We start from the raw sequence: 26668 nt of genomic DNA on the forward strand, positions 1-26668 counted from the left end.
TCAACACAAGACAGTAAACTCCTGATATTACAAATCTGTGCAGCTGAGTTGAGGGTTGAAAGGACACTGTACATTCTAACTCTTTTTTACCCACAGTGAATGGAGGCAGGCAGCATTATCAATATCTCCACAACAATGATCTGTTATTTTGACTGCATTTAGCCTTTTCTAGAGTATAGATATAAGGAGACTATGAAGATAGCACAGCAGAACTGGCTTAAAGAGAAACAAATATGTTATCTTGATAATGTGACAATGTGAGCCACTCAACAAGCCGTCCATGTGCTGAGACTAGAGTTGTGGTTATCCTTCAGAGGAAATGCATTTTGAAAATGCGCATTTTTTACTGTACTATAACTCTATAGTAATGCATTTTATAGAAGAAATTTCCATACTTAATCCCAGCAGAGATTATATTGAAAACTAAAATGCATTAGAGGAAGGATTGTCATATCTCGAAGAAAAAATTAAAGACTAAAACTCCTAAATTGTAAATTATCATACGGAAACATAAAAATAAAGAATTCTAGGTGGAATGAAAAACATAGTTTTCACTCCCATGGGACAAACTTGGTGTTTACACTTTGTGTATTTTGAAGCTCTGTAATTGGTGATAAAGGCTATCACAGAAGCATTCATAAATCAACAAGAAATAGCCTATATACATTGCCTAACTGTTTGAGACTGCAGTTTCATCATTTTTTATATATTTAAACAATACAATCATGCTTATTCTTAATGCATAGAAAGGGGTGGTTAAATCATTAAAATAATCTCTATGACAACATCTACATAAATCTTTAAACCTGTGTATTCTGCACATTTGGTCATATTAATAAACATTTTCTGCATAAGACATTGGAACAGTAACAGCATAATTGAAAGTAGTCTTTCACAATTCTCTGCTTAATTTTTCTTATTTGAACATATCTTTAAAAAAAACATTCTTTTTCTTTTATTCGTTCCTCACTTCTAAGTTTATTCTATGTCGAGTGTAGCACAGATAAATGTTTCATAATATGATAATAATTTGCTCAAATCAGAATAAATCTCATTGTAACTATGATGGTATGTACATTGTTTATAAAAAGGATGTGAACTAAAGTTTTATAATACTATAAACTAGATAGAAAATAAGTTTGGGTGATTATCAACCCATCTAATTCCAGTGGAAATGACTCTATTTAAAAGGACATTGGGGGCTGGCCCCGTGGCGCACTCGGGAGAGTGCGGCGCTGGGAGCGCAGTGGTGCTCCTGCCACTGGTTTGGATCCTATATAGGGATGGCCGGTGCGCTCACTGGCTGAGTGCAGTGCGGACAACACCAAGCCAAGGGTTGCGATTCCCTTACCGGTCATGAAAAAAAGACAAAAAAATAAAATAAATAAATAAATAAAATGAAAGGACATTGGAACACTATCATTCAAATGCAAAGTAACATTTAGATATTTGGAACCATCAGAACAAATAAATTTATGTCTTTAACAAAAAAATGTTGTCAATCTCCTAGCAATGTCTGATGGTATTTTTCTATATCTAGGAGAATCTAGAAGATGTACCAACAAATGATTCATTTTGGCAGACTGCCCATAGCACTCTATTGCTTATCTTAGTGAGAATTTAAAAATATTCTGGACATAATGAAAGGAGGCCTCATTTTGTCTTCTTTCAGAATTTCTTGGTTTTAGTTGGAATGTTCCTGTGACTCGAATTCAAAAATCCATTCCAAACTTCACAGACTATTATAGTCCTTTCCGGTAAATGAAGAATACTGAAATCAGGGGACTCATACGTTGTTTTGCAGACTCCACTCACTGTTAAGGATCTCTGGAAATGTTGTATCTAGGGTGTAATGTGGGCCCCAAGTTTACTGAAATTTTGTACGTAGAATTGAAAATCAATTCCCATCCTTTTAAGGCCACAAACACTTGTAGTTCAGACTGATAAAATTTTAAGGATTTCATTGTGAGAAAACCACTGTAAAGAAACTTTAGTTGCAAAAATGTAAGCAAAGACTCCTGAAATTGAGAATAGAGATACTGCTGGCTTCATGACGGAAAGATCCTTGGATTTGGGGTTAAAGTCTGCCTTTGTTAGGCCTGCAGACCACATGCTTTAAGACGAGGGGCCATAGGAATGTGAAAGAGAGGGATGGATAGTCCTTATGCAACTTTTAGTGGCTTACAGCTTCTATGATTAGATTTAAGGCTAGAAGCTCCATAAATGTTCTCATGAAGTGAATGTAATAAAGCTATTGATTTTTAACTTACTTTTATAGCTCTCATTAATAAAAGTTCTTATTAATGTTAACAAATTTTCAATAAATTATTTTAGAATTTCTATATATATAATCTCTTTTTCTATAATAATTATTTTACTGATTGCTTTCAATTGGTTGCATGACTCTCTTATTCCCTTAGGTTAAGGTAGATACTTTTAAAACCATTTGGAATAATAAAAACAAAGTGTTGAGTTTTGAACAGCAATTTCTTAAAAAAAAAAAATAGATTTAAGGAACGAAAAGCTAGAAGCAAGCTGTGAGCGAAGGAGCTATAAAATAACTTAGGAGTGAAGCAATGATAACCACATTTAGGATAATGCCAAAGGGAAGAGGAAACATATAGTCAAGAGCTATTATGGATCAGGAAGGGCCAAGAAAATAAACTAAAAATGACTTGATGCCTTTATACAAACAAAAAATAATAATAAATAAAAGAAGAAGAAGGAGGAGGAGGAGGAAAGAAAGAAAATATGTGCTATTAAACTGTGACCAGTAAAATGACAACCTTTAAAATAAACATTGATAACCATTATAATACAGTCCTTTGCAAAGAAGTGAAATGCTTGAAATTAATTAGAATTATCATAGACAGTTCCAAGAATAAGGGTTCAAGAGAAATTAGCAAATATTTTCATTTTCTGTTGTTAGTCTTTTTTATTGAAGCTGCACCTAAAATACTTTATAACATTTATTATTCGTAATCCATTTTTATTTTCGAAGCTCTGGGCATTTATGTTCCTATTTACTAACAGCAGCCTTGTGAAGGAGGCTTCAGTAGTCCTGGCACTTACATCGCCTCATCTGGTGATCACATTTCCTTCCACGTTATTCTCCAGTAAAATTGTCCTAGCTCTGGTTCCCTGAACCTGACATATTATTTCATACAGTGAAGTCTTTGCAGTGGTGGCTACCTCTGTGAAAAAGCATGCCTTTCCCTTGTCTCCCTGAGGTACAGTGTTATGCATCCACCATTCAACTCCTTCCCAAGACCATATGCAAATGCTGAGAGCCTCGGGTGGACTGACCGGTTGGCTGGCAGATGGGGCCTGAGCTGTCTTGGATGCTTCTACAGAGCCTTGGATATTTACCCAAATCCTGTGGCCACAGATAAATCTATGAAAACTAATCATGGTATTTATGAAACCAAAACATCTATATGACATTAGACTTGCTCCCACCATTGAAGGGACACACACACACACACACACACACACACACACACACACACACACACACACACACACACACACACTCCCTTCCTTGAAAAGAAAAAAAAAAAAACTTATTTGCACAGACAATTTTGCTTCCTCTGTTTACCTGGTTAGTTTAAAAAAGGAAGAATGAGAGCTGTATTCCAGACTTGGAAGAGTGTTGCTTCCAGGAATTAAAAATAGTTTGTGTCTACTCTGTATCTCTGAAAGCAAGTGGGGAATGTGGAATGTGTGTCTAGCAAATATCAGTCTGAATGATTCTATGGGTCTAGTAGTACTCCGAATTCCATATAAGGAATTGTAATATGAGCTTCATTTGAGATTTTAAACAGGACAAGCAAGACTTAGTACAGCGCAAGGCATAGTATCTGCATAGAAACTGTGAATTACATTTTTTAATAAATTAAAAATACTTGAGAATGAAAAACTATGGATTAATACTAGTTTTTCAACTAAAAACTAGATGAAAATATAATACTATAAACGGTTTTGGCAAGTGAAAGAAAAACCTCTGCAATCACCAAGCTTATATTGCAAGAACAGTGAATGCATCATTTCTACTATTTTTAATCAGCTCTTACAGAAATTACCTATTTATATTTGTTTGCTTCTATATGGGTGAGATTTCTGAGTTGGATTGCTTAGGCATGGTGACATATAAGCAGAGAATAAAAAATTACAATTTTTAAAAATGAGTTTGGGGGTAGAGGGAGCTTTGGAAATAAAAAGTAGGCTGATATATACCAGGTAATTGCCTCAGTATCTAATATTTACTCAGAACTATAAGCACAGAGGGATAAATACCACATGTACTCACTCATAAGTGTGAGCTAAGAGAGAAAGAAGGAAGGAAAGAAAGACCACAGTGGTGCATTGGACTTGCAGAGGCAGAGAACATACCTAGGAATACAAAGTGGAGTCGGGGGGAAGGAGGAGAGGGAGGTTGGGGATAATTGGGTTGGGGACATGGGGTACAAACACAACTTGTGGTAAGGTGCATGCTGCCAGTATGGATGTGGCCTTCACATCTTGGGCACGAGGGGTGACAATCAGCTTTGTATCTCATGGATATTCATAACCAATAAAAAATTAAAAATAAATATTTCCAAATAGCTAAAAAAAGAGGGGAAAAAAGAGTACTACATGGAGAAGAAGGAGGGTGGGAAGAAAGTGTGAAGTGACATTTGCTAACACTAAGGATTTTTAGCATGAATAAAACTGATATTTTATTTCCACTTATTTCCATGCAGATATTATCTGTACTTTATAAGCATCATAGGTTTTTTATTTTATTTTACCTTTTTCAAATAGCAAAGTTTCAGATATCCTGTCTTAACACACATGCATCCTACTATGATGAGTTAAGGATCATCAAAATTTGGCAGAACTATACTGCGTAAGCTCATGTTATCTGTTGTAGATTATTTTGCTTTCAGAATCTAATGGTTCTGCCGCAATGTGGTCAATATATTCTGCGCATCAAGAGAAATCTTAAAAATCAGATCTGTCTTCCACATTAGGAAAGTTAAAGCAAGTTTGAGCAACCATCATAAAAGGTATTAAACCATTACTAATTTTTTAATTATTATTTGAATAAACAGTGTGTTTTACTAGGCTCAGAATGATATAGAAAGTTATCCTACCGTTCAACACCTGAGGTTTCTGGGGATGTCTTTAACATGCCTGCATTTAACCTAAGTGTAATTTTTTGAGCCTTGGTAGAGTGATGGTCAATTTGGTTATTTATTCCCTTTAGCAGTTCAGAATGAACAAGAATGACTTTATTAAACATAAAATTTTTATTGGATATTTATGCCACAGCAGTAAAATTATGAAATTTTCCAGCATCGTTTCTTAAGATGTTCCTATACACTGTGTGTGCTTAATTATTCCAAAACAATAATTGACATTATGTAACAAAACAAAGAACAGCAATTACAGAGTATTCCTACATTAGAATCCACTGGAGAAAATAAAATTAATTTTTAGTTGCCAAGAACCTCAACTGAAAATAGCACAGTTTTGATTTTATGTTCAGCAAAAGAAATTATTAAAATATTTAGTGAATTTATAGAATGATGGATGAATTTTTAATAACCAATGATTGAGTATTTATTAGTTGCAAAGCACCATTTAGATTGCTGTGCATGGGTAGGGAATTTCTGGTATCAAAAATAAAATTCCATTAGTAAAAATGTTTATAATATTTGGAATGTTTTTGAATCAATTTATTACACAAGGGACAATGCCTTTTTTAATACTAAAAAGCACTTCAACAATACCCTAAATTTGAGCTCACTGAATGATATCTCTGTGACTTATTTCTGCATTTAAATAAGACTTTCCGTTCCCAATGTCAATCAAAGTAGATTGTAAAGTGGTATTAATGAGACATATTTAGATTTGGTTTTTTAATAACACTTTTATATATTTGATGACATTTTAACCATAACAATAACAAATGCATCTTATGCATTATTGAAAACCAGCAAAGGTAATACCCAGATATGTATTAATATTTTGACATTTTTCTTACAATCTTTTATTCTGTATAAATGCAATTTCCATAAAATTTGAACCACAGAGTTTGCAAAATTTTGGATACTATGTTTTCTGCATAATGTTTAATGGAAGCATTTCCCATATTAATATGCTAAGACAACATCATTACATCATTTCAGTGATGTGAAAAGATTCCTTAATATGGCAATAGTGGGGCCGGCCCGAGGGTTCGGATCCCACATACAGACCGGTTCCCGCTCACTGGCTGAGCGAGGCGCGGGAGCGACACCAAGGGTTGCAATCCCGTTGCCGGTCCCCAGTCCGGTACGGGGGCAACACTGAGGGTTGTGATCCGTTGCCGGACACGGAAAAAGACAAAAGACAAAAAAAAAAAAATATATGGCAATAGTGTAAATTATTTAAACATTTATTTCACTGTCAGACATTTTACAATGTTTCTATATTTTCATTATAGTAATACTACTTTCATGAGATTGAGGAAATCAAATAACATAAAGCCTTTTCCACTACTCAAAACAAAGGCTGGCAGATATTTATCACTACCTATAACAACAACAATAATTATTTGTGTTGTTTTTCTGTTGTTATAACTTAGGATTAAATTTCTCCTAATTTTTTCATGAGTTTTATGCTTTTAAACATTTTTTCATCAATTTTTTTGGTTTCCTTTCTAACAATTAATTTTCTAAAACTTTTAGAGATAATATTTAGGAATTGATGATAAAAATTTATTTTTCTATTACTGAATCAAATATATCATATAAAACATTTTTTTCAGTGAAGCATGCTATCTCCATTATAATATATAAAATATATGTATGTGTTCAATAAAAATATTAAATATTAACAAATTATTGAAAATGAGCAGATTGATTTCACATGAATGTTTTAAATCTTTGAACAGCATTGAACCTTACTGCTTTCCTTTTATTTTAAACAACAAAACAAAATATTTTACCAACAGTTGGCCTATCCTAGTTATTAAAATTTCGGTACACAGATTGTTACCAGCTGAGTTAAAACAGCAGCTGTCCACTGGAAATAATTGCAGAACTGTTTGCCCATTGGCCTAAAATCAAACATATGTTTTCCTCTAACAACAAAAATGTAACTTTCTTTATTGATATGTGTTAATTATTGAGGAGTGTTAATTACAGAGTTATACACCTGGATTGTCAGACTGGCAAAAAAATCCCAGTACCTTGGGAGAGTGGGGATTTTTATATATTTTTAATGTTTCAAATATTTGAGGTCAGACTGTATTCTGGAATAATACCTTTTGCCTTCTTTTTTTAATTGAACATTTCTGAAAGACCCTGAAAATCTTCTACACAGAAGAGGGAATAAAGAGTCCATTTTCCCCCATTATCTAATCAGTGTTAGGAGCTAATTTAAACATACCATGGCAAATAATCTTCAGTTTGGATTGTACTGGCTTTCTATCTCCTTTGTACTTTTATTTAAGAGATTATGATAATCTTCACAACTTTCCATGCTCTTTTTTTACAAATTCTTCAAGTCCTACAGTTTCTATAAATTTTAGCAAGGAATCATTTGTAATTTAGTAAGTCTTTAACATTTTGATTTCTACTTCCCATTTTATCTGTATTATTTCCATGTATGGAGAAAATAATAGTGTCTATCTAGTTTCCATACAAAGCCTTTTGGTTGAGTTTAGGGTTTTACTAGTGGAATTGTCAAGAAAGATAAAACGTTCATCTCTCCAAGTAAGTCATTTAAAACAGCACATTTACCAGTGTGCCTTATTGTTACAGTGCCAAATATAAGGTCTAAGGGTTTACTCAGAGAATAGAATTGATGGGGTGTTATTACAAATGTCATTCAACATTCACTAAGATTCTGACACCTAAAAATAAATGCATAGCTCATCTTACTAAAATTAAAATAAAAATGGCTCCAAATAGCCACTCAGTTTTCTAGTTCATTCTTCCATCAAAGCAGACATGACTTCTCAGTAATCTGTGATGTCGCCCTCACAGAAGATACAAATAAAAACAAAAAAGTTACCTTCTGGATAGTAATGATTCCTTCCTGTGTATCCTTGTCAACAGAAATCCTAAAAATCCCTAATCCATCACCATCCACAATTTTGTATTCCATTTCAGCATTAGCTCCAATATCTGCATCGGCAGCTTTAATTCTGGCTACAACCGAGGCTACAGGCAATGATTCTGGGACATTGTATTGGTAAGACCCTGTGAAATTCAAAAGAAGAAATGAACAAAGCCTTACATCAGGGTGACAAATAAAATTTTAACTGTTTGGTTCTTTTACATCATCTTTGCTTGATTTGTTTTTATTTTTCAATAAAGAAGATTCTAAGGCAGTATGAGACAAGTGACAAGTTTCATATAGCCTCAAGAAATTTTATGGGGACAGTTAGATAATGATTACTATGGTATAGCAGAAACAGATGGCTTGAGGAAAGGCAAGAGACACATCTCCATTTTTATATTTGTAGTGGTAAGAAATATGCTACCTTTAATAATTAAAATAAATTTAAAATAATTGTAAATACATTATATTATATTATACTAATTATATTTAATTATTCATATTTAATAATTAATTATATGTTATAATTAATTATAATAAATTAATATTAATTAATTATATTAAGTAGAATAATTGTTATCATATAATATAAATATTAAGAAATAGAAATAGAACAGCTTGGGCTTCAAATGAGCAAATACAAGCCTAAATATATCTGATAACTTAATGTTGGAATTTACCTAGGAAATTTATTAGGAAAGTTTCAGAAAACTGGACAAGAAAGTCTCTGAAAGACAATATTAGTCTTCTTTTAGCTCACAAATTTACCAAGGATAAGAATTATTTTTTGTGAGTTGTATGTAGAACTGCTTTGGGACACAATGGTACAAGATCATAGGCAATATCATTTGAATAGGAAGAAACAGAAGCAAAAAAGACCAAAAAAGTTTAATTTTGTTTAACTTCTGTGATTTCTCCTCTTTACCATCCCTCAACTAAAAAAAAAAAACAACAGATAAAGTACATGAACTCAGAAACTAGAAAATGCCTTGGACAAAATGTTCCTTCACCGTTTTTCTCTAATCATTTCCTTTTTCTTGCTTCCTGCATCTATTCTATTTCCTTTTGGTTGTTAACCTGTGGTGTATTTGTACTTTCTTATGAAAGAAGAAAGGATTCTCTCTGAGAAGAATATAGAAAGAAAAATGTAGCCATATGAAGGGATTATGTTTTAGGCTGATATTTATTTGCAATTTTCTAAAGTTTGTGAATAGTTACTGTTTTTTAGAAAATTGATTACAACATATGCTTATCATTTTTGAGTGACCTTTTCACACTTCTAGAAGTGTCCTTAGTAAAATTCAAACTTTTCAAGGTTAGGATAGTAATTAAATGGCAGAGAAAATCCCAGCAAAAATGAAAATCTCAATGTCATATCCTTGGCTTTCCTCACTTTAATAAGTATCTAATAAGAGTATCTAATAAGCTAGAAAACCTGTGCTCTATCTTATCAGAAAATAACAACTGGAATTACTAGAATTCTCAGTATAAATTCTTGTCATTCCAGGCTTAAAGAAAAGAGAAGCAGTGAATTTTATTATGAGCCCAAGATAAGTACATTACTATTTTTTCATTCTAAAAGCCCTTCCTTTCCCCCAGGATAACCATCAAGATCACAATTAAGATAGATTCAATTGTTAAAAATGCTAAACTTGAGGTCATTTCTTTATATTGCCAGGAGGTATTGAAATGTTTGTTGTATAATAATGAAATAAAAATGAAATAACTAAAGAAACATAATTGGAAGGAAAAATAGTGGCAGTCATATTTGTTCAGAAAGCTTCCGTATTATTCTCTTCTAAGTTCTGTTGATAGGGAGCTTAGTTACCCATTTCTTTTGGACAAGGATTTTAGAGACATTGTATAGACATTGTAGTCTGGACAATCTTTATTTTCTTGAGTATTCTAAAGAAATGCCACATACACTAACAAAAAAAGCAACTAAAAAGAGAGATGAAATGGTTTTTACAAACAGGACATCTCTACTTGGAGATGTACATATATATATATGTACGATATATATACTTTTTTTCCCTTTTTCTTTGTTAAGTCAAAAACCACTTAAGTCAAAGAAGCTGAGTTGAGGGCATGCTTTTTTCTAGTTCTTTCAACTGGTTTCTTTTGAAACACTGAGTGTTTGTACAAGAAAGATGCAGTAGAACTGCTAAAGGAAGGTTCAGTTTGCATTAACTTGCTATAAAAAAGTGTGGAATAAAAAATAAAAATGTTTATAACTTCTTTTTTTAATCTTTAAAAATAAATCAATAATTTTATTGCATAGAATTGATAAGGTGTATTTGGATATTACTAATTTACAACAACCTCATAATTTACAAAATGTATTTAAAATAAATCTTAGGAACTACACAAACACAATTAAGAATTGTCTCGTATTCAAAATGTGAATAAATGAAAAATCAAATTGTATTAAAGATAGAAGTAATATAAGTATATGATGGCTTCTATTTGTTTTCAATACCCTTATAATTCCATATTACTAAATTAAAATTATGTCCCTGATGAAGTACAATTTTGGAAGAATGCACTAAGAGAATTATTTATCTTAGAAGTAATTGAAAAAATTCCTTTTAAGATATGTTTTATAGGCTGGCAGGGAAAGTTATTGCACTTGGATTATTCAACAAAATTGCTTACTTCGAGGAAAGCGAGGTGGGTTATCGTTGACATCAGTTAGGGTCACAGTGACAGATGTGGTTCCTGACAGTCCTCCATTTTGACCAACCATATCCTTTGCCTGAATAACAAGCAAATACTGGTCTTTAGCCTCTCTATCCATGTTTGGAAGGGCGGTCTTGATGACTCCTGTAAAATTTCAAATCCCAGTAAAACGCATCATGAATCACTGCCTTTATACTAATCAAGAACATTGATAGAAGTAGCAAGTGTCTCTTCAGTTACTGCTTTTTGTTGTTTTGTTTGTTTACTTTTAATAATTTCAATGTGTATTAAAGATCAAAGAGATGTGATAATTTTATGCAATATTACAAAAATACAAAACAGAAAATGACATAATGTGGTCTTCTCACTATTGGAGAGAATTATCTTTAAGTTTCATGGAAACATGGTTAAGGAAATAAGAAATTTATATGCCTTATCTAGAATAATGGGCAATCAGCTGTAACAGTACATAGCAAGAAACATATCTTTTCCATTACTTTTTTCCTCTCCAACAAATTATAATAATTTATAAAAATTTATTATTTATAAAAATGTATTTCCAATATTCAGAGTTAAATAACACATACCTATCTTACGCAACTATATTTTTGTTTAGATCTGAGCACTAGCTCTCAAACACAAATACACACACACAAAAGCACCACATCTATATTATAAGCACTTAAATTACACTTGTTTGAGTAAGTGTAATTACTCACTTTTTTAACATTACTCACTTCATTCAATATAATAACTGCAATTGGACACTTGCTAAAATCACAGCAATATAGGCTCACATTAACACCTTCATTGAATCATTTTGGCTATAGATACACACTTACAATTTCTGAAATATTACAATGAAAATTGGGGGGGAACACAGTAATTTACCACCCATTAGATCCAGTTAGTAAGTGTCTAATACATAAATATTCTCCTTAGAACCACAATAACTCTATGAATATTCAATGTTTGTTCTTCAAAACTTCTGTTAACTCTAATCTATATCATAACAAGCATTGATCCTAGCAATACTCAACTGTCATCAAACATAAACAATCTTTGTCTAAGAGTTCTGGGACTTACATATCTCCACATTTTTCTTTTTTTTCTTTTTTTTGCTGTTAATCATCCTTTTATTTTTGGTAAGCCTTTTTATTAAAAACAAAATTGAACATTGCTTATCTTGAACATTTGACCAATAAATATGGTTTATGTATATGAAAAAATATTAATGAGGTTTTTTTTTTTAAGAAAAAATGTCTTACACATTTTTCCTTCCGATATCAATATGTATAAGTTATCATCCTGGCACATCTATTATGATGAAGAGAAGTCCATAACATTTCAAATAGTCGGCAAATAAATATCACAGCCTCATTCCCTCGTGGTTTTGCTCGGTGGCATTATTTTTGAAAGGAAACAAAATCATTAAAATAGAAATCTGGTAGTCACTTATTTCTTACACCTCTAATTGTCTCTTTACAAGCAATCCTGTAAATAGCACTTTTCCAAAGCAAAAATCATCACAAAGTTTGCAAATTAATGCAGGTGGCAAAGGTAATTTCCAAATGCTTCAACTAATGAACATATATTTCTGACAGGAGTGGAATAACTGGGAAAATTTGAATTTAAATAAGGATATTCAGTAGTAAAAGATTTCTAGATGTATAACTTTTCTTAGCTTTTATTCTTAAGTATAAACTATCTATATTTGGAAAATCATCTCATACATTGGACTTGATTGTGTTTTGTCATATATTATATATACACACAGAGTAAATTGTTAACACTTTGTATCTGAACTGGTAAAGACCACTCTGGTTTAATTGTATCCCTACAGTTCTGTGAGATTTTCGTGGAAGATAGTGATCTGATTTAACTTCAATAATCAATAATTTTAAGTCATTTATGATGAGAAAGAAAAATCTATTGTCTTTTTAGAAAAGACACTGGCTCACATTTTAGGTTTTCTGAATAAGAATTTTTCTATAAATTGATGAAAAAATCTGGCCTAGTAACTCAGAACTTTTAACTTATTTATTATCCACATTCACAAAAAGCATTGTACATATAAAACAAAAACTTATATTGCTATTGTTCTACAACTGCCAATGAGCTGAATATATACTTACGTATTCAGTTTCTGTCAGTATGCATTATTAATATTTTAAAATATCTCACTGACGCTTATTACCAACATTAGCCTATTCTGTTTTACATTATACCAATGAATGTTATGTTATATGATGTTTAGAAATATAATGCATATTAAGGAAAGAATTCCAATGCAATGTTTTGCTAGTAAAGAAACAATTGCATATTTTAATTCAGTATGGTCAGCTTTTATATTAGAAGTGAAAAGTAGGAACTCCCCATGCACATTCTGATTGAATAGCTACAGTCACTCTTGTAAATTCATTCAGACTCCTAATGGCCACCCTCTTTCCTGGGAAGAGCCCCTTCATGAGTATTTCACCAGATATAGTAAACCCAATCACTCGTTCTGGGATGTAACATATTGATAATGACTGAAACTAAAAAAGAAAAAAAAAATCAAAACATTATAGTATAAAAAGTTAATTAAAAATAAATTAGAGGACAAATGAAGAATGGGATGGGCAAACATTCTTTTTTTTTTTTTTTTTTTTTTGTCTTTTTCCGTGTCCGGCAACGGATCGCAACCCTCAGTGTCGCCCCCGTACCGGACCGGGACCAGCAACGGGATCGCAACCCTCGGTGTTGCTCCGGCGCCTCGCTCAGCCAGTGAGCGGGAACCGGTCTGTATGTGGGATCTGAACCCTCAGCGGGGAGCGCCGCCGTGCTTCCCAAGCGGCGCACTACAGCAGTGCACCACCGGGCCGGCCCTGGGCAAACATTCTTAGGTGTGTAGATTTTTGAGACTTGAACGGAATTTGGAAAATAAATATGCTGGTGTACATAAAAATATATAATCTATTATGTGACTAAATTTGTGAAGTATTGTGTTGTATATTTGTAGAATTACAGAGATGAATAAATACCAGGGTCATGCAACACACTTTCTTACAACTGCAGAAACTGAGGCATGGTAAAATAGATCCTGGATAAAACATTTTCAACTTTTAAGGAAAATAAATATTCACAACACTTGAAAGTTAAATTTCAAAGAAACCTAGAAACTGTAGTGAGCAAAAATATGTAAGACTTGCTTTCTGCTTTTAAAAATATTCTTTGATGGTAATAGTTTAGACACTGATATACACTAATTATAAATAAGTTTAATAAAATAAGGCAATAAAATCAAGCATGGTACTTTTATTATTCGTATTTATTGGTAGTAAATCAAATATGAAGGAAATGAATAGCTCTGGCTCTGAGAAGAAGCATATTACTGTTAAAGGAGGTTGGGGGGGAATTACTTTCAAAACTGAAATCACAAACTGGTTTGGAGGTACATTTTATTTTATACATAAGATGTAAAAGGCAAATCTCTTCCTAATAAGTTTGCATTTCTTTCTAAATTTTGTGTCAAATCTCTGTATTATTTGGTCTGTCTGTTTGCAAAGGTAGCATATAAGAGAACTGTAGAAGAGCCAACAGTAGTAAAGATGGAAGCTTTTGAACACTAAAGGATTCCAGAGCTGGCAGCAAATGAAGAGTCACCGAGGAAGGGACTCCTCTTGCCATCTGTGAGGACCATCCTCAGCAAGCTTTGACAGGAACGAAGGCCCCTGGATGACATGAGCCATACCACAGAATGGAACGTGTGTGTAAAGGGCATACTCAGGAGGGGTGGTTTGTTATGATGGTATAAAATTAGGATGTTACATGTACACATGTAATATGTAATGTACGTACCAGTTAGTCACACCTCATATATTTGAGAAAGAACTCCTAAGAGACAAGTGATGTGTAACACTCAGTCCATTTTCCTGGACTAGCTTCAAGGCCATGTGACCTGGGCAGTCATACTGACCCCGTGCTTGGTTTAAAACTCTGCTGATGACGCCTTAAAATCCTCAATCATTTTAGAGCAAGGGATCCCCATTTTCATTTTGAACTGTAAAGTATGTACATAGTCCTCTCATATATCAAATAGATCCAAAAATGGGATTTATTTGCTTCCAAGTTATAGAATATGTGAATAAACTTTAGAATAATCCTGCCTCCCAGTAAATTTATGGACAGCATGAAGACAGGTGATAAGAAACTTCACAGTGCTGTTAATGCTGCGTTACCTTGTTTCTAGTGTCATCTGTTTGCTTGTTGAGATAAATTGTCAATATTCTGGTTTTGTGGAAAGAGAAATTAAGGTAGAAAATACGTTACCCTCTGGCCTGTAAACAAAATACGTTACCCTCTGGCCTGCTACAAATGAACTATGTGCTCTGAGGCTTTAACCTTGCTACTTTCTTAAGAAGTTAAACAATCTTATAGAAATGCACCTACTAGTGATTGTCTGGGCCTATTTTTACATAATTTTTATTTAGCATATTTTTAATATTTTTCCTATCTTTTTGCTCTTCCTTTCTTCTCAAAAAATCCTTAGATTTGGAGAAGTGGGAAATAATGTTATTTCTCACCTAGATAAGAATCAGACTGATACCAAGGAAAAAAGAGTAACTAAACCTTGATTTATAGCTCTCAACACTCTTCAGGATTGAAATCTTTCCATTTTTGTCAGAAAAATACAGTTTTTTTTCTTATAAAAAGTGTATTCTACATAGTATGAGTTAGCAGAGAGGACAGAAATGACCAGGATATCTCTGCACTAATGACTATGGAATGAGAAGTCCCGATGATTACCATGATTACAGCATTTAAAAATAATTAAACTAAACATTCTTCGACTCCTGTAATACACGATCCTTTAGATTCTAAATTTAAAATTAAGTTTGATGTACTACTAATGCAATCCCACAAGATATACTAATTGTCCAGTAGATTAAATGGTAAGGCTTTACCTCCACAAGGTTTTATAAAAATCCTGTTATCCTACAGCAAAGTTAAAACCAGAAGCCAATCATTAGTTGCAGCAAAATATTTAACCCTTGGGATTAATTCATGCTATTTTTGGACAGGTTATATAATGCAAGAGTACATAATTTGTGAGCAAATCATCAGATACTTGTCAATGTCTTTCCAGACTGCGAAGAGTAGATATATAAGGAAAAGGGAAGGTTTAAATTTAGGCTTCTCACATCTATCATTAAATCAAACACGAGCACGTTTTTGACAGTCACAGTATTCATATCATAAATCAAATACCTTAATTCTCCTTCAATTCTTGCTTAATTGTAACTGTTTCTTCTGTATTAGACTTTGCAGGTGGTTTTCAAACTCTACACTACTTTGGAATAAAATATGTATTACAGTCTCTGTGAAAGTTATAATGAATGAGCTCGGATTGAATTTACTTCTCTATTCATTCCCAAAAGACATTTAAAATATTTATCCCCACAGTGACTTGAGCATAAATTAATATTGTTTTTTTGGTAAATATGGAAAACAGGATCAATAGCATTAAAAGATTCATTTAGGATCATAGGTACTATCAAATATTTATAATCAAAAATGTATATATTTTAAGAAGAATTCTACTCCACAACAAAAGCAAAATTACATTTAAAAAGAGAAATTTTGGATTTTCATGGTGATGAAAAAATTCAGTGGCACACACCCACTGATTTTTACCCCCACCAATCTCTCCCTTACACATTCAGAGCAAGAAAACCCGAATAGATCAAAATATCATTTTATAACCAAGGTAGCAATGCTCCAAGTTATAGTCTTACTTAATCTAAACTATTTCAGATTAAAAGCCAAACAGAATGAACAAGTCAACCACATAAATATTCCATCTATACAGTCTTACAACTCACAGAAAAAAAATTTCCCCTAACATTAAAATATGATTTTTTAATTTACTTTTTATTTTGGAAGATCATCATGCTAATTGTTATGTTTACACTAATTTCCGTGCAAATACCAGCCTCTAGAAGGATAAACTGAACCTAATACCTATTCTACTTCATGGCAGAGAGATTTCTCTGTGTGAGATTTCTCTGTGTGAGTTTTCCATGTATAATTTCTCATGTGAATTCACTAGAAAAACAAAACCAAAATAAAATTTAAAGGTAAATAATCAAAATTATCTTATACAGTCAGCAGAGAGAAGCTGAAATACTTTTGAATACATGAAGGGTCTTTAAAATTTTCATGGAAGGATTCGTATTATCTTTTAATTCAATTTTTCTACAAACTTTGTGAAGTCCACTCATATAGTATTCTGCTTACTTTAGGATATCAAAAATGTAATTAAATATTCTTTAAAAGGTGACAACTCCTCTATAAATAATTCGCTATTTATTTCCAAAGTAGACATTTTAACAGCACAATAAACATATGTCTGTTATCAGTGCCAACCACATTTAATAAAAATAACTAATATTAATTCTAAGCCAAGATATAAATGATGGCTTTACAAGTGTCACATTTCAATTTTTACCTGTCTTTGGCTCCACTGAGAAATATGGCTGTCCTTGCAAAATACTGTAGACCACGCGGGCGCTGTTGCCATATGTAGGATCGTCAGCATCCGTTGCTGTCACTTGCACCACTGAGGTCCCTAGGTGCCAATCCAAAAATCACTAATTAAAAACTTCCAAATTCCACTTGCAAAATGTTGCAGATTCTACATTAGATTTATTTGCAATTGTTAATTTATCTTTTCAATCAAGAGCAGTCTCTACAAGACTTGCTCACTGTCCAGACGGCAGCATGACAAGTAACAGCATCTCAGACCCTCAAATTGTTGTGGGCATCTCCCTTTTGTAGTTAGTTAAAGCCAGACAGAAATGTAAATTTCATTCACTGTATAAATAATATTTGATCCATTTAACTGGATATGAGGTGGCTACTCAACCTTCTTGAAAATTGTTTTACTTTTTATTTGTTTCTACTAATTATTAAAAACAAACAACACACATGAAATGAAAATTGAAACCAAACCCTCCCAGAGGAGAAAATGTATGGCAACTTTAAAAATTGCATTACAAGTTGTTTTTTTCTATTGCACTTAATAGAATGCCATATTGTTTATTTTACCATGTATTCACTTACTCAGTATGGAAAGCATTTATTCTGATCTGTTCTTTTTATTTCCATTTGGAATATAATCTTTAAAATATTAGGGACACTCATGTTTGCTAAGTTCTTATATTTAGGCACATATAATTTATGTCCTTTCTGATGGATATGGGACAAGATCCTTTCTTTACATATTTCCTAATATCCCAGTTTGTTTCTAGTAATTTCCTGAGTATGGCATTTTAAATCAACATCTTTTAAAAACTTATTCCTACATAGACCTTTCTTAACAAATGCCTTAAATAAGTCATTAATATCCATTTTGCTACAAATCCATTCCATTTTCTATATCATAATTTCTCTTACCAAGTCCATTTCTTTAAAATTGGGTGGAAATTATGAAGTTATGTGTATGACACCATTTTTTAAATCCTGAAGTTTTTTATTTGATGGATTTAGTTGATTGTGCCCTGTGGAATGCCACATGGGAGGACCAACAAGGTGAATGATGTATATTTTGAAATCTTTTTAAAAATTTAATTTTGAATATTTTCAAATGTTATAATAAATTACATTATTGTTCTCTATTTTCTCTACAACACACCATGTTTATAGCAACATTTATTCTCATAATAAGCAAAAATGTTTTTCTACTTAATTTTAAAAGAAAACAATTTTTTAAAAAATTTTTAAAAACTAAACTAGTAAATTTGGTTTTGTATAATAATACCTTTTCTCTGAAGTGTTTATTAACTAATTTAATAAATAGAAACACACACACACATACACACATATTCACACACAAAAAATTAAGTTTCCCTGCTTATCTATGCTACTCTGATAATCGACAAACTGTCCTAAGGGCTTATTAATGCATTTTAAATCTCATATTAAATTAGTCTCATTTTAAATTTCATCCAATGAAAAAAAAATCTCTGAGTATTGAACACCGAAAGTCTGCATTATATATACTATATTATTTAGACATTATTATATGTGGTTAGAATTAAACACTTTGATAAACTACGACTCACTATAAATGCATATATTTTATGTAAGATAGATATTCATTGTTCTAAGTTCAAATTGCATTCTGAATTAGTGCCATGTAAATCCTGAAGACATATGAAAATCATTTTCTAAATAGTTTTGAAACTGTTTGAATCTACCAAGGAAATAAAATAACCTACATGGGTGAATAACAATCATGTTGTTTGATATTGGAGTAGTATCATCAAGATGTAAACTACGGTGCCGAATTCAGCCTCCAAACAATGTTCACATGTATGTAATTTGCATAGCTACAGTCTATGTAAGAAAAGAAAACCTTAGTAAGCCAATGAAGAATGCCCAAAATGCTCATGAGAACTAGAACTGTGAAGTTGAATTGAATTGCTCAAACACACTTCAAAAATTCCTGTTTTAGTAAACGTTACTAATTTGGGGAGGAAAATATGTCTTCCCTTGTATCTAAAACCTCCAAAATCTTGTTACTACGACAATACCGCTTGCTACTTTTATTGTGGTGGTGGTGAAGCAATAAAAGCTTGAGGCACTTCAAAAATGTGGGCAGTATTGAGCCCTTGAAATAAGCCTGTTTGGTCATGGAAATGCTTACATGTGTGCTAACTATAGAGAGATTCAGCCATTGTGGATTTAGAAATTTCCTGATTACAAGCACTTCTCTCATTGTCAGTTTGTATTTCTCTAGCAGCTAGAGTCATGGTGCTTCAAATAATTTTCTCTCTCCCATCTGATTGGGACAGAAATTTAGCATCACTGAACTGTGCTATCCTAAAGGGCACATATAATACACATCTTTGCAAACCCATTCCCCAGTGTAGTAAATGTCTTAATTGAATGATTGTCTGAAAGAAATTATCAAAATTATTTAAAGTAAAACAAATTACACTGGCTAAAATGCCCACGTGTCAAAATACAAATTCCATTACTGTTTTAAAGAAAGTTACTCCTTCAATACTAAAAACAACGGGAAATAAACATAAATCAATTGGTCTCTTTTTCATTCCCACGATTTTTCTTTATTATTTTATAAGATCATCCACACTTAAATTACATACTGGCTGTAAACTGTTCCAGAAGTACCTGAATAAATGGAATTAAAATAGAATTTATATTATTTGATATGAAGTACAAACTAGAAGTTCTTTACTTGCTATTTCTTCTAGTAACAGAGCAATGCTAAAGGCCTTTGAATAAAACGGCCTTCATTATTATTTATATATCTACAACACGGTGTCACCTTATCATTATTATAAATTCACAATAAATTTTCATGCATTTGAGTTTCTGGAGAAGTTACAAAAAGATTAGCCGTGGCATATGAATGGATATTTATGGCTCAAGCACACTTAATATAAGTAAATAGACCAGCACATGCGGATGTTAGCCTGGCTACTCACAGGTGGCGTTCTTGATACATTGGCCACCAGAGTGATACATAGAACAGAGAAGCATTATCCTAATATCATGGGGGAAAAAAGTAAAAGATCATCACCAGGTGATGCCTGAAGGCATAATTATAATATAAACAATATAAATAAATATTAAATTGAAAAGGAAATGTAAGACCTAAGTTATTTCTTGAAGACATTGAGATAGGAAGATAAAAGAAAAAAATTAATTTTCCATATAAATAAAATAATGTGTTGAATTAATGGATATTGGCTACTAACATAACTCAGACTTTCCCTTCACCCTGACAATTGCTAAACACATACTAACAAGTTTTTGTTGTTGTTGTTTTTAGTACTTAATGACAATTTAATTTTGAATGCAAGCAATCTAAAATCAGACACTCACTGCAAAAGCAGTGTTCTTTACTTACCCACAGGGGACATTTCAGGAACTCCTGCCGTGTATGGGCCATCCAAAAATTTGGGTTCATTGTCATTGATATCCTGAATTTTGATGACAAACTCAGATTCAGGCTCCACGGGCTTGTTGGTGAGCCTGTCCAGCGCTTGAGCTCGGAGTGTGTAGTAGGCCTGCTCCTCCCGGTCCAGTCTCTTGGTAGCATGAATATCCCCAGTGTTCTCATCAATAATGAAAATGGAACTTGCCCCTTCGCCTGACAAGATGTATTTGATGGAACCATCTCCTTTATCAACATCAGAGTGAAGCTGGTGAAAAATTCATGTGAGATGAGATTAACTTACAAGAGAGTCAGCGATATGGAGATATGTAAAAATAATTCTTATGTCAGGCAGCAGTACATGAAATTTTATTGTTCTTGGAAAGATAAGCTGAACGCTTATTGTGCACAGCAGAAAGGCTATTAGAATGTGTCAGCTTGCACTTGTGAGCAAGACAATTTCATTTCTTCCTGTAAACAGTCTCATTTCCAAAGGTATTTTATATCATTTCCAAAGTTAAGAACTTGTTGTAGGGTTATTTTTGATTGGGTCTGTCCTTGCCAGATTTAGTCATCTTCTTTGAACAAAGCAGACAATCAGTAAACATGTATAAAATTGGTTGATTTGATCTTATAAAAAGAAAAGGGACTTCCTATGGAACATTTGTAAATTCAGTTCTAATATATCATTTAATAGGCTTAGAAATCTCCACAGTCTTTAACGATGCCCTTCCCTCCCCGCTCCTACTCTGCCTCCCACTAACACTCCTTTCCATGATTAACAAGTAAGGATGGATGTCCAGTCACTAAATCTGTCTCCAAATTCTGTTCTATAGTTTAAAATTTGAAGCTGAAAAAGATTACAGTGCTCTCTAAGGTAGAAATTTTAAATCAATACGTGCATGGGACTTCAACTAAAACCTTTCTTGAAATACCAAGAATTGCATTAGATTTGCATGATTAACCCCAGCATCGGCAGCTGGGGCAGTGCCTCCTGATTTGCATTTTATATCGGGAAGTGTCCCTGCTGTATGTCAGAACATTATGCTGAACAGGGGAACCTTAGGAAACTCAGAAATAATTACACATTTTCCTGAACTTCATAACCCGAGAAACACACTACTCAATCTGTCATTTCAGCAATCTTTCATCCCCTATAACTGCCATCATTCTGGACTTTGGTTAATATAAAAATAAAAACCCAATTTACCTAATAACAAGGCCTTTCACTGCCCTACAGAACTATGTTTGCATTCTTAAAAAATAAGGTGCTAAAAATAATAAATATGGAAAATCACTTAGGAAAGTGTGGGCGCAGTACATTTTCATCCTTCCCTGGGAACTGTTAAAGATACAGCTTTTTGCACCATGGATTTCTTTAAGTGATTCTTCCACTGTCTGTACAGTAACAGCTGTGTTTATACTCTGCTTCAGAGTACTTAAATACCTGATTTATTTTTTGGTTTCTGTAGTTTTTAGTCAGGCCTAAATAATACCAAAAAATGAATTTCTGGCGCAAGTTATGATTTAAGTTTTTTTCAGTGTAGGATTATCTACTGTGCCACGGGTTAATCCAGCATATGGGGAAGTTGTGTTCTTGAACTGCTGTGAATGACAATTTTCTTAAGTCATTCTCAGGGTTACTCTTCCATATGTATCTTCTTCTAATTTAAGAAGGGAGAAATATGAGAACGATTATAGTTTGAACTATTGAGAACTTCCTAGGTTTCAGTCACCATGCTTAATATTCTCTACATAGAAACTCATTCAATATTTGCAACTACCTGATGAATCCAATTAACAGGTGAGGAAACCGAGGTAGAGAAAGGTTAAGTACCTTGCCTGAGGTCACCCAGCCAGCTCTCTGGCAGTGCCAGGATTATGAAAACTGGCAGGCTGGTGTAAGGCCCAAGTTCCCACTCCCTACAATGAGATCCTGCCTCTGGGGTAGAGCTGCTGTGCTGTGCGGTAGCGACATAAAGAGTTGCTGCAAAGGAGAAATTGGGGAATGAACAGTACATGCAACCAAGCTCACTTGATCACTTCCCAAATCTTCAGGAAGCTCAGTGCTTCAGGAGATTTCCAACAGTGCATTTTATGACTTACCAAAAGGGTCTTTTCTTGCCATTATATAACAGCAATGAGCTCTACCACACTCAACAACACGTAGCAAAAAAACTTGAATCCTGAGAGCAATGCAGATGGTGGATGAAAATAAGTTGTCCTTAAGCTTCCAGTCTCTCAACAGTGCCACTTTTCAACACCACTCTCCTAAACCTGCCCTCCTCTGTGCTCCTATGGGGTAGCACTTGTGGTGACTGGTTTACATGCTGCTGTGAACAGTGGCGTGAAACGTTAGAGGAACATTCAGATGGCCATAAAGAACATCAGTGATACACGGGTCATGTACTCAATCAAACGTTTCTACATCTCAAAATCAAATAAGGACTCCCATTTATAGAACCAGCCTTTATGATTCCTTTAATTAATTCCTGTCAACTGAAAGCTATTTTCTTAGCATGATAATACGAATGTTCCTGTGGGATTCCAGGTATATGAGAGAGGATACATTTCTTTTCAATATAAAACACATGTTATGTCCTGACTGGGTACCTCAGCCTGAGCTCTGATGCTATGTTTTACATGATGGTAATGTTGGTTGTTCTTCATTACTGACAACATAAGAGCTTAAAGGTAAAAGGTTCACATTTCTTGTTTCTCCAGTTCCTTCTCTTCTCTTACTCTCCCCAACACACACGCACACACACACACACACACACACACCACCACCACCACCACCACCACCACCACCACCACACTCCATTTCAGGAGCCCTGAATTTTGCCATTCTCCCCATCACTGACAGTTTTCTCCCAGCTGGGACCATCACTAGGCTTGTTACCACTGCCAAAACTGAAGCAGAAAATTGCTTGGAGTCTAAACTCTGTGTCCTTGCAAGGTTAGTGTGAGCATCTGCAGTTAAAAGTGGATGACCAACTTTGAAATGTTAAGATAGATGCATAATTATCGGATGCATTCAGACATTTAATCTGTGAGACTGCATTATACTAATCTTAATAGATGAGTGAAACCCACGCCATTAGTAAAAAAACTGTTATCTCCCCCTGCTAAGAAAGAATGCTCAGCAAAGAAGAAAAATGTTTCCAGCAAAGAAAGAGCAAATGACATTCTCAAATCAATACATACCAATGTAGGCATGCATGCACACACACACAGACACACACACACATCTTTGTGAATAACTGGCTATTACAAATAAAACTAAGAAGTGTTGCTCTTCACAGTGAAAACATATTGGAAAAAAAATTATGGTCCCACGATATGGTAAATAAACAAATGAAAAACACAACCCGAAACAAATATTTGCACTCTATTTGAGGCAGGATAGAAATACTGATGTTTTGTCCATTTCACTTGCAAATGCCCTTGTAAAAGTTATCCTGAGATTAGTCTAAACAATAACCAAAAAAACTCAATTAATTAATCATCAGATAAAACTCACTTTTACTGCTTGGATTCCTAAAATTTTTTCAAAGTATTTGTTGTGGATAGAAAAAGGAAAGACATATCAAACTGGGTGGTTCTCTTGTACACAGGACAAGAATGCAAAACACACTGCATATAAACCCTAAAATATATATGTGTGTGTGTGTGTGTGTGTGTGTGTGTGCACCACACACACACACACACACACACACACACACACACACACACATATATTTCTTAATAATCCATTATGGTGCCCTGCTTTTTAGAGCACCCATCCCCCATTGTCTTTATTATATCCAATCCTTTTTCATTTTCTCTGAACTGTAATCCTAGTTCAAAATCTTAAAACCTTTCACTTGGGCTGTTATCAAACTCCTCAATTTTCCTTTACTTTCAATAATTCACATTGTCTAGGCTGTCATAGTACTTGTCAGAAATTATTCTCCCTAAAATATACATTAAATGATATCATGCCCCTCATCAAACATATTTTCTTTTTTTTTTGCATGTTGAGTATTTTTATTAGTGAGTGCTAAAACATAATATTGAGATATGAAAGTATCTCCCATTTGTACAGCATCATTGGCACTGAAGGACTCGCCTGATGGATGAGCACCTGGGCAAGGTGCAGGGCCACCCAGTGGTCCAGCCAACGGGGGCTTCCTATTTCAGGGAGAGTCTGTCACTGTTGTTAGGTTCATTGAATAACCTGTGGAAAGCATGTGTTTGCTGAGAAATCACCTCTTCAAAGGTCTAAGTGAATAGAATATTTCCTTGACTGACTCTTGAACCTTATTCTTTGGCTTTTTCAGCATGCTTATCAAACATGTTTAATTGTTTCCCATGATCTTTGGGTTTAACCCAAAATTCTAGGCATGGGGCTCAATTTGGCCCTATACTACCTTCCCATCCTCACTTTCCCACCACATCTCACAGTGTATTCCATGCTCCCAGTATTCCATAGTCTCCACCACCCAAGCATAGTCAGCATTTCCATCCTTTTCAACACGTCCTTCATTGTCTTGCCCACTAACTAACATACGATTCGGCTTAATGTGAGTTCTCTTTTACTGAAGCCTTACTATCCTCCTACCTTTTTTTTTCAGAGAATCTTGTTTGAATTTCTGTGACAGAATTCAGTAAATTCTACTTTATATTGAAATTTAATTTAGCTGTTTTCATATCCAACACCTCCTTGTTTAATTTATAAACTCCTTAAGAACTAGGTTCTTTTTGTCATCATACTCCACATTCTCAATAAACAGTCGATTGTATTAAATTTGGTAAATTTATATTCCACTTTGTAAAAACAGTAGTATCTGTTTTATTTCAATTTCCATCCTTTTAAATTTTAATAGCATTAGGCAAAATTAAAACAAAACAAAGCAAACAAAAAAACATCCCATATCTCTGGTTTCTTCTCCCTAATCATCTGAATTGCCTAGATAGGGCTCAGGCACCTCACTTCGTATGCCCATGATAACACTTGGCATGGTATTTTGTACTTTCACACTTCTATGTTTGTGTTCCCCAGGACAAAGTCCTCAGAGACAGACATGCCTTCTTATCTCTCTCTGCTTCCCCAGTTGTTATACAGGAGTTTCTCTCTCTCTTTCTCTCTCTCTCTCTCTCTCTCTCTCTCTCTCTCTCTCTAGGAGGATGGAGAAGACCTTTGCATGTCCTTGGATGCCAGAATCTCCATACCATTTATTTATTTATTTATTTATTTAATCTACCATTTATGTTTTAATTTTAATTTTGGCTTGCAGAGACCAAAACTAAAAACAGAGTAATGCACTGCAGTTCTGATGATTTTCTTAACATCTGTTTAACCAGATAGGGCCTGATATGAACTACCTGGTCTAGCACTTTCAACCCATCTACTTAAGGAAACATCTGGAAATGAGAAATATTCCTCAGTTTATCAGACTAAAGTAAAAATAAGTAAATTCAATACACAGATCAACTTTTCCTTCCTCTATGTACTTTAAAAGTTTGCTTATTATTTGATCTAACTAATAATCGTGTTGTTACTCTGATTCTCAGCCCTTTCATCTGTAAAATTGAGATAAATGTATCCACACCCGCACTTCATTGAACAATTGTGACCACTACTCGGGATGATATGGTGAAATGTGACTCATAAAGGTAAATTACTGTAATATCAGGATTGCACTTTTTAATGTTTTTGCACTTGAAAAACACACTGTTTTCATGAAAAAGATCAAATCCAGACATAAGATGAAACTATTGGGAAAGAGATAATATTTGTTGTGAAAGTTTTGATACTAATAAAATAAAACTAAATTAACTAAATCAAAGTTTCTGTGATGGCTATTGACCTATGTACAATGAGGATGGCAATAATTATAGTTTTGTATACAATTTTTCCTAATAATGAACAATGGGATAAGAAAAATTCAAAAAGCATTGTTACATAAA

At 33.5% G+C, this 26668-nt stretch overlaps 1 protein-coding gene across 1 annotated transcript in view; it reads right to left on the reverse strand.

Moving 5' to 3' along the window:
- The window catches only part of CDH7 (cadherin 7, type 2), a 90859-nt gene that overhangs the window by 11562 nt on the left and 52629 nt on the right, over positions 1–26668 (reverse strand). Inside the window, exons 3-6 of the mRNA XM_008569455.1 lie at positions 20690–20984; positions 17261–17380; positions 10747–10914; positions 8044–8231 (exon numbers count right to left, since the gene is read on the reverse strand). Coding sequence (XP_008567677.1) covers positions 8044–8231; positions 10747–10914; positions 17261–17380; positions 20690–20984 — 771 coding nt within the window. The remainder of the gene's footprint in view (positions 1–8043; positions 8232–10746; positions 10915–17260; positions 17381–20689; positions 20985–26668) is intronic.

This window comes from Galeopterus variegatus, unplaced genomic scaffold (assembly GCF_000696425.1).
Source record: "Galeopterus variegatus unplaced genomic scaffold, G_variegatus-3.0.2 Scaffold501, whole genome shotgun sequence".
Classification (NCBI taxonomy): domain Eukaryota; kingdom Metazoa; phylum Chordata; class Mammalia; order Dermoptera; family Cynocephalidae; genus Galeopterus; species Galeopterus variegatus.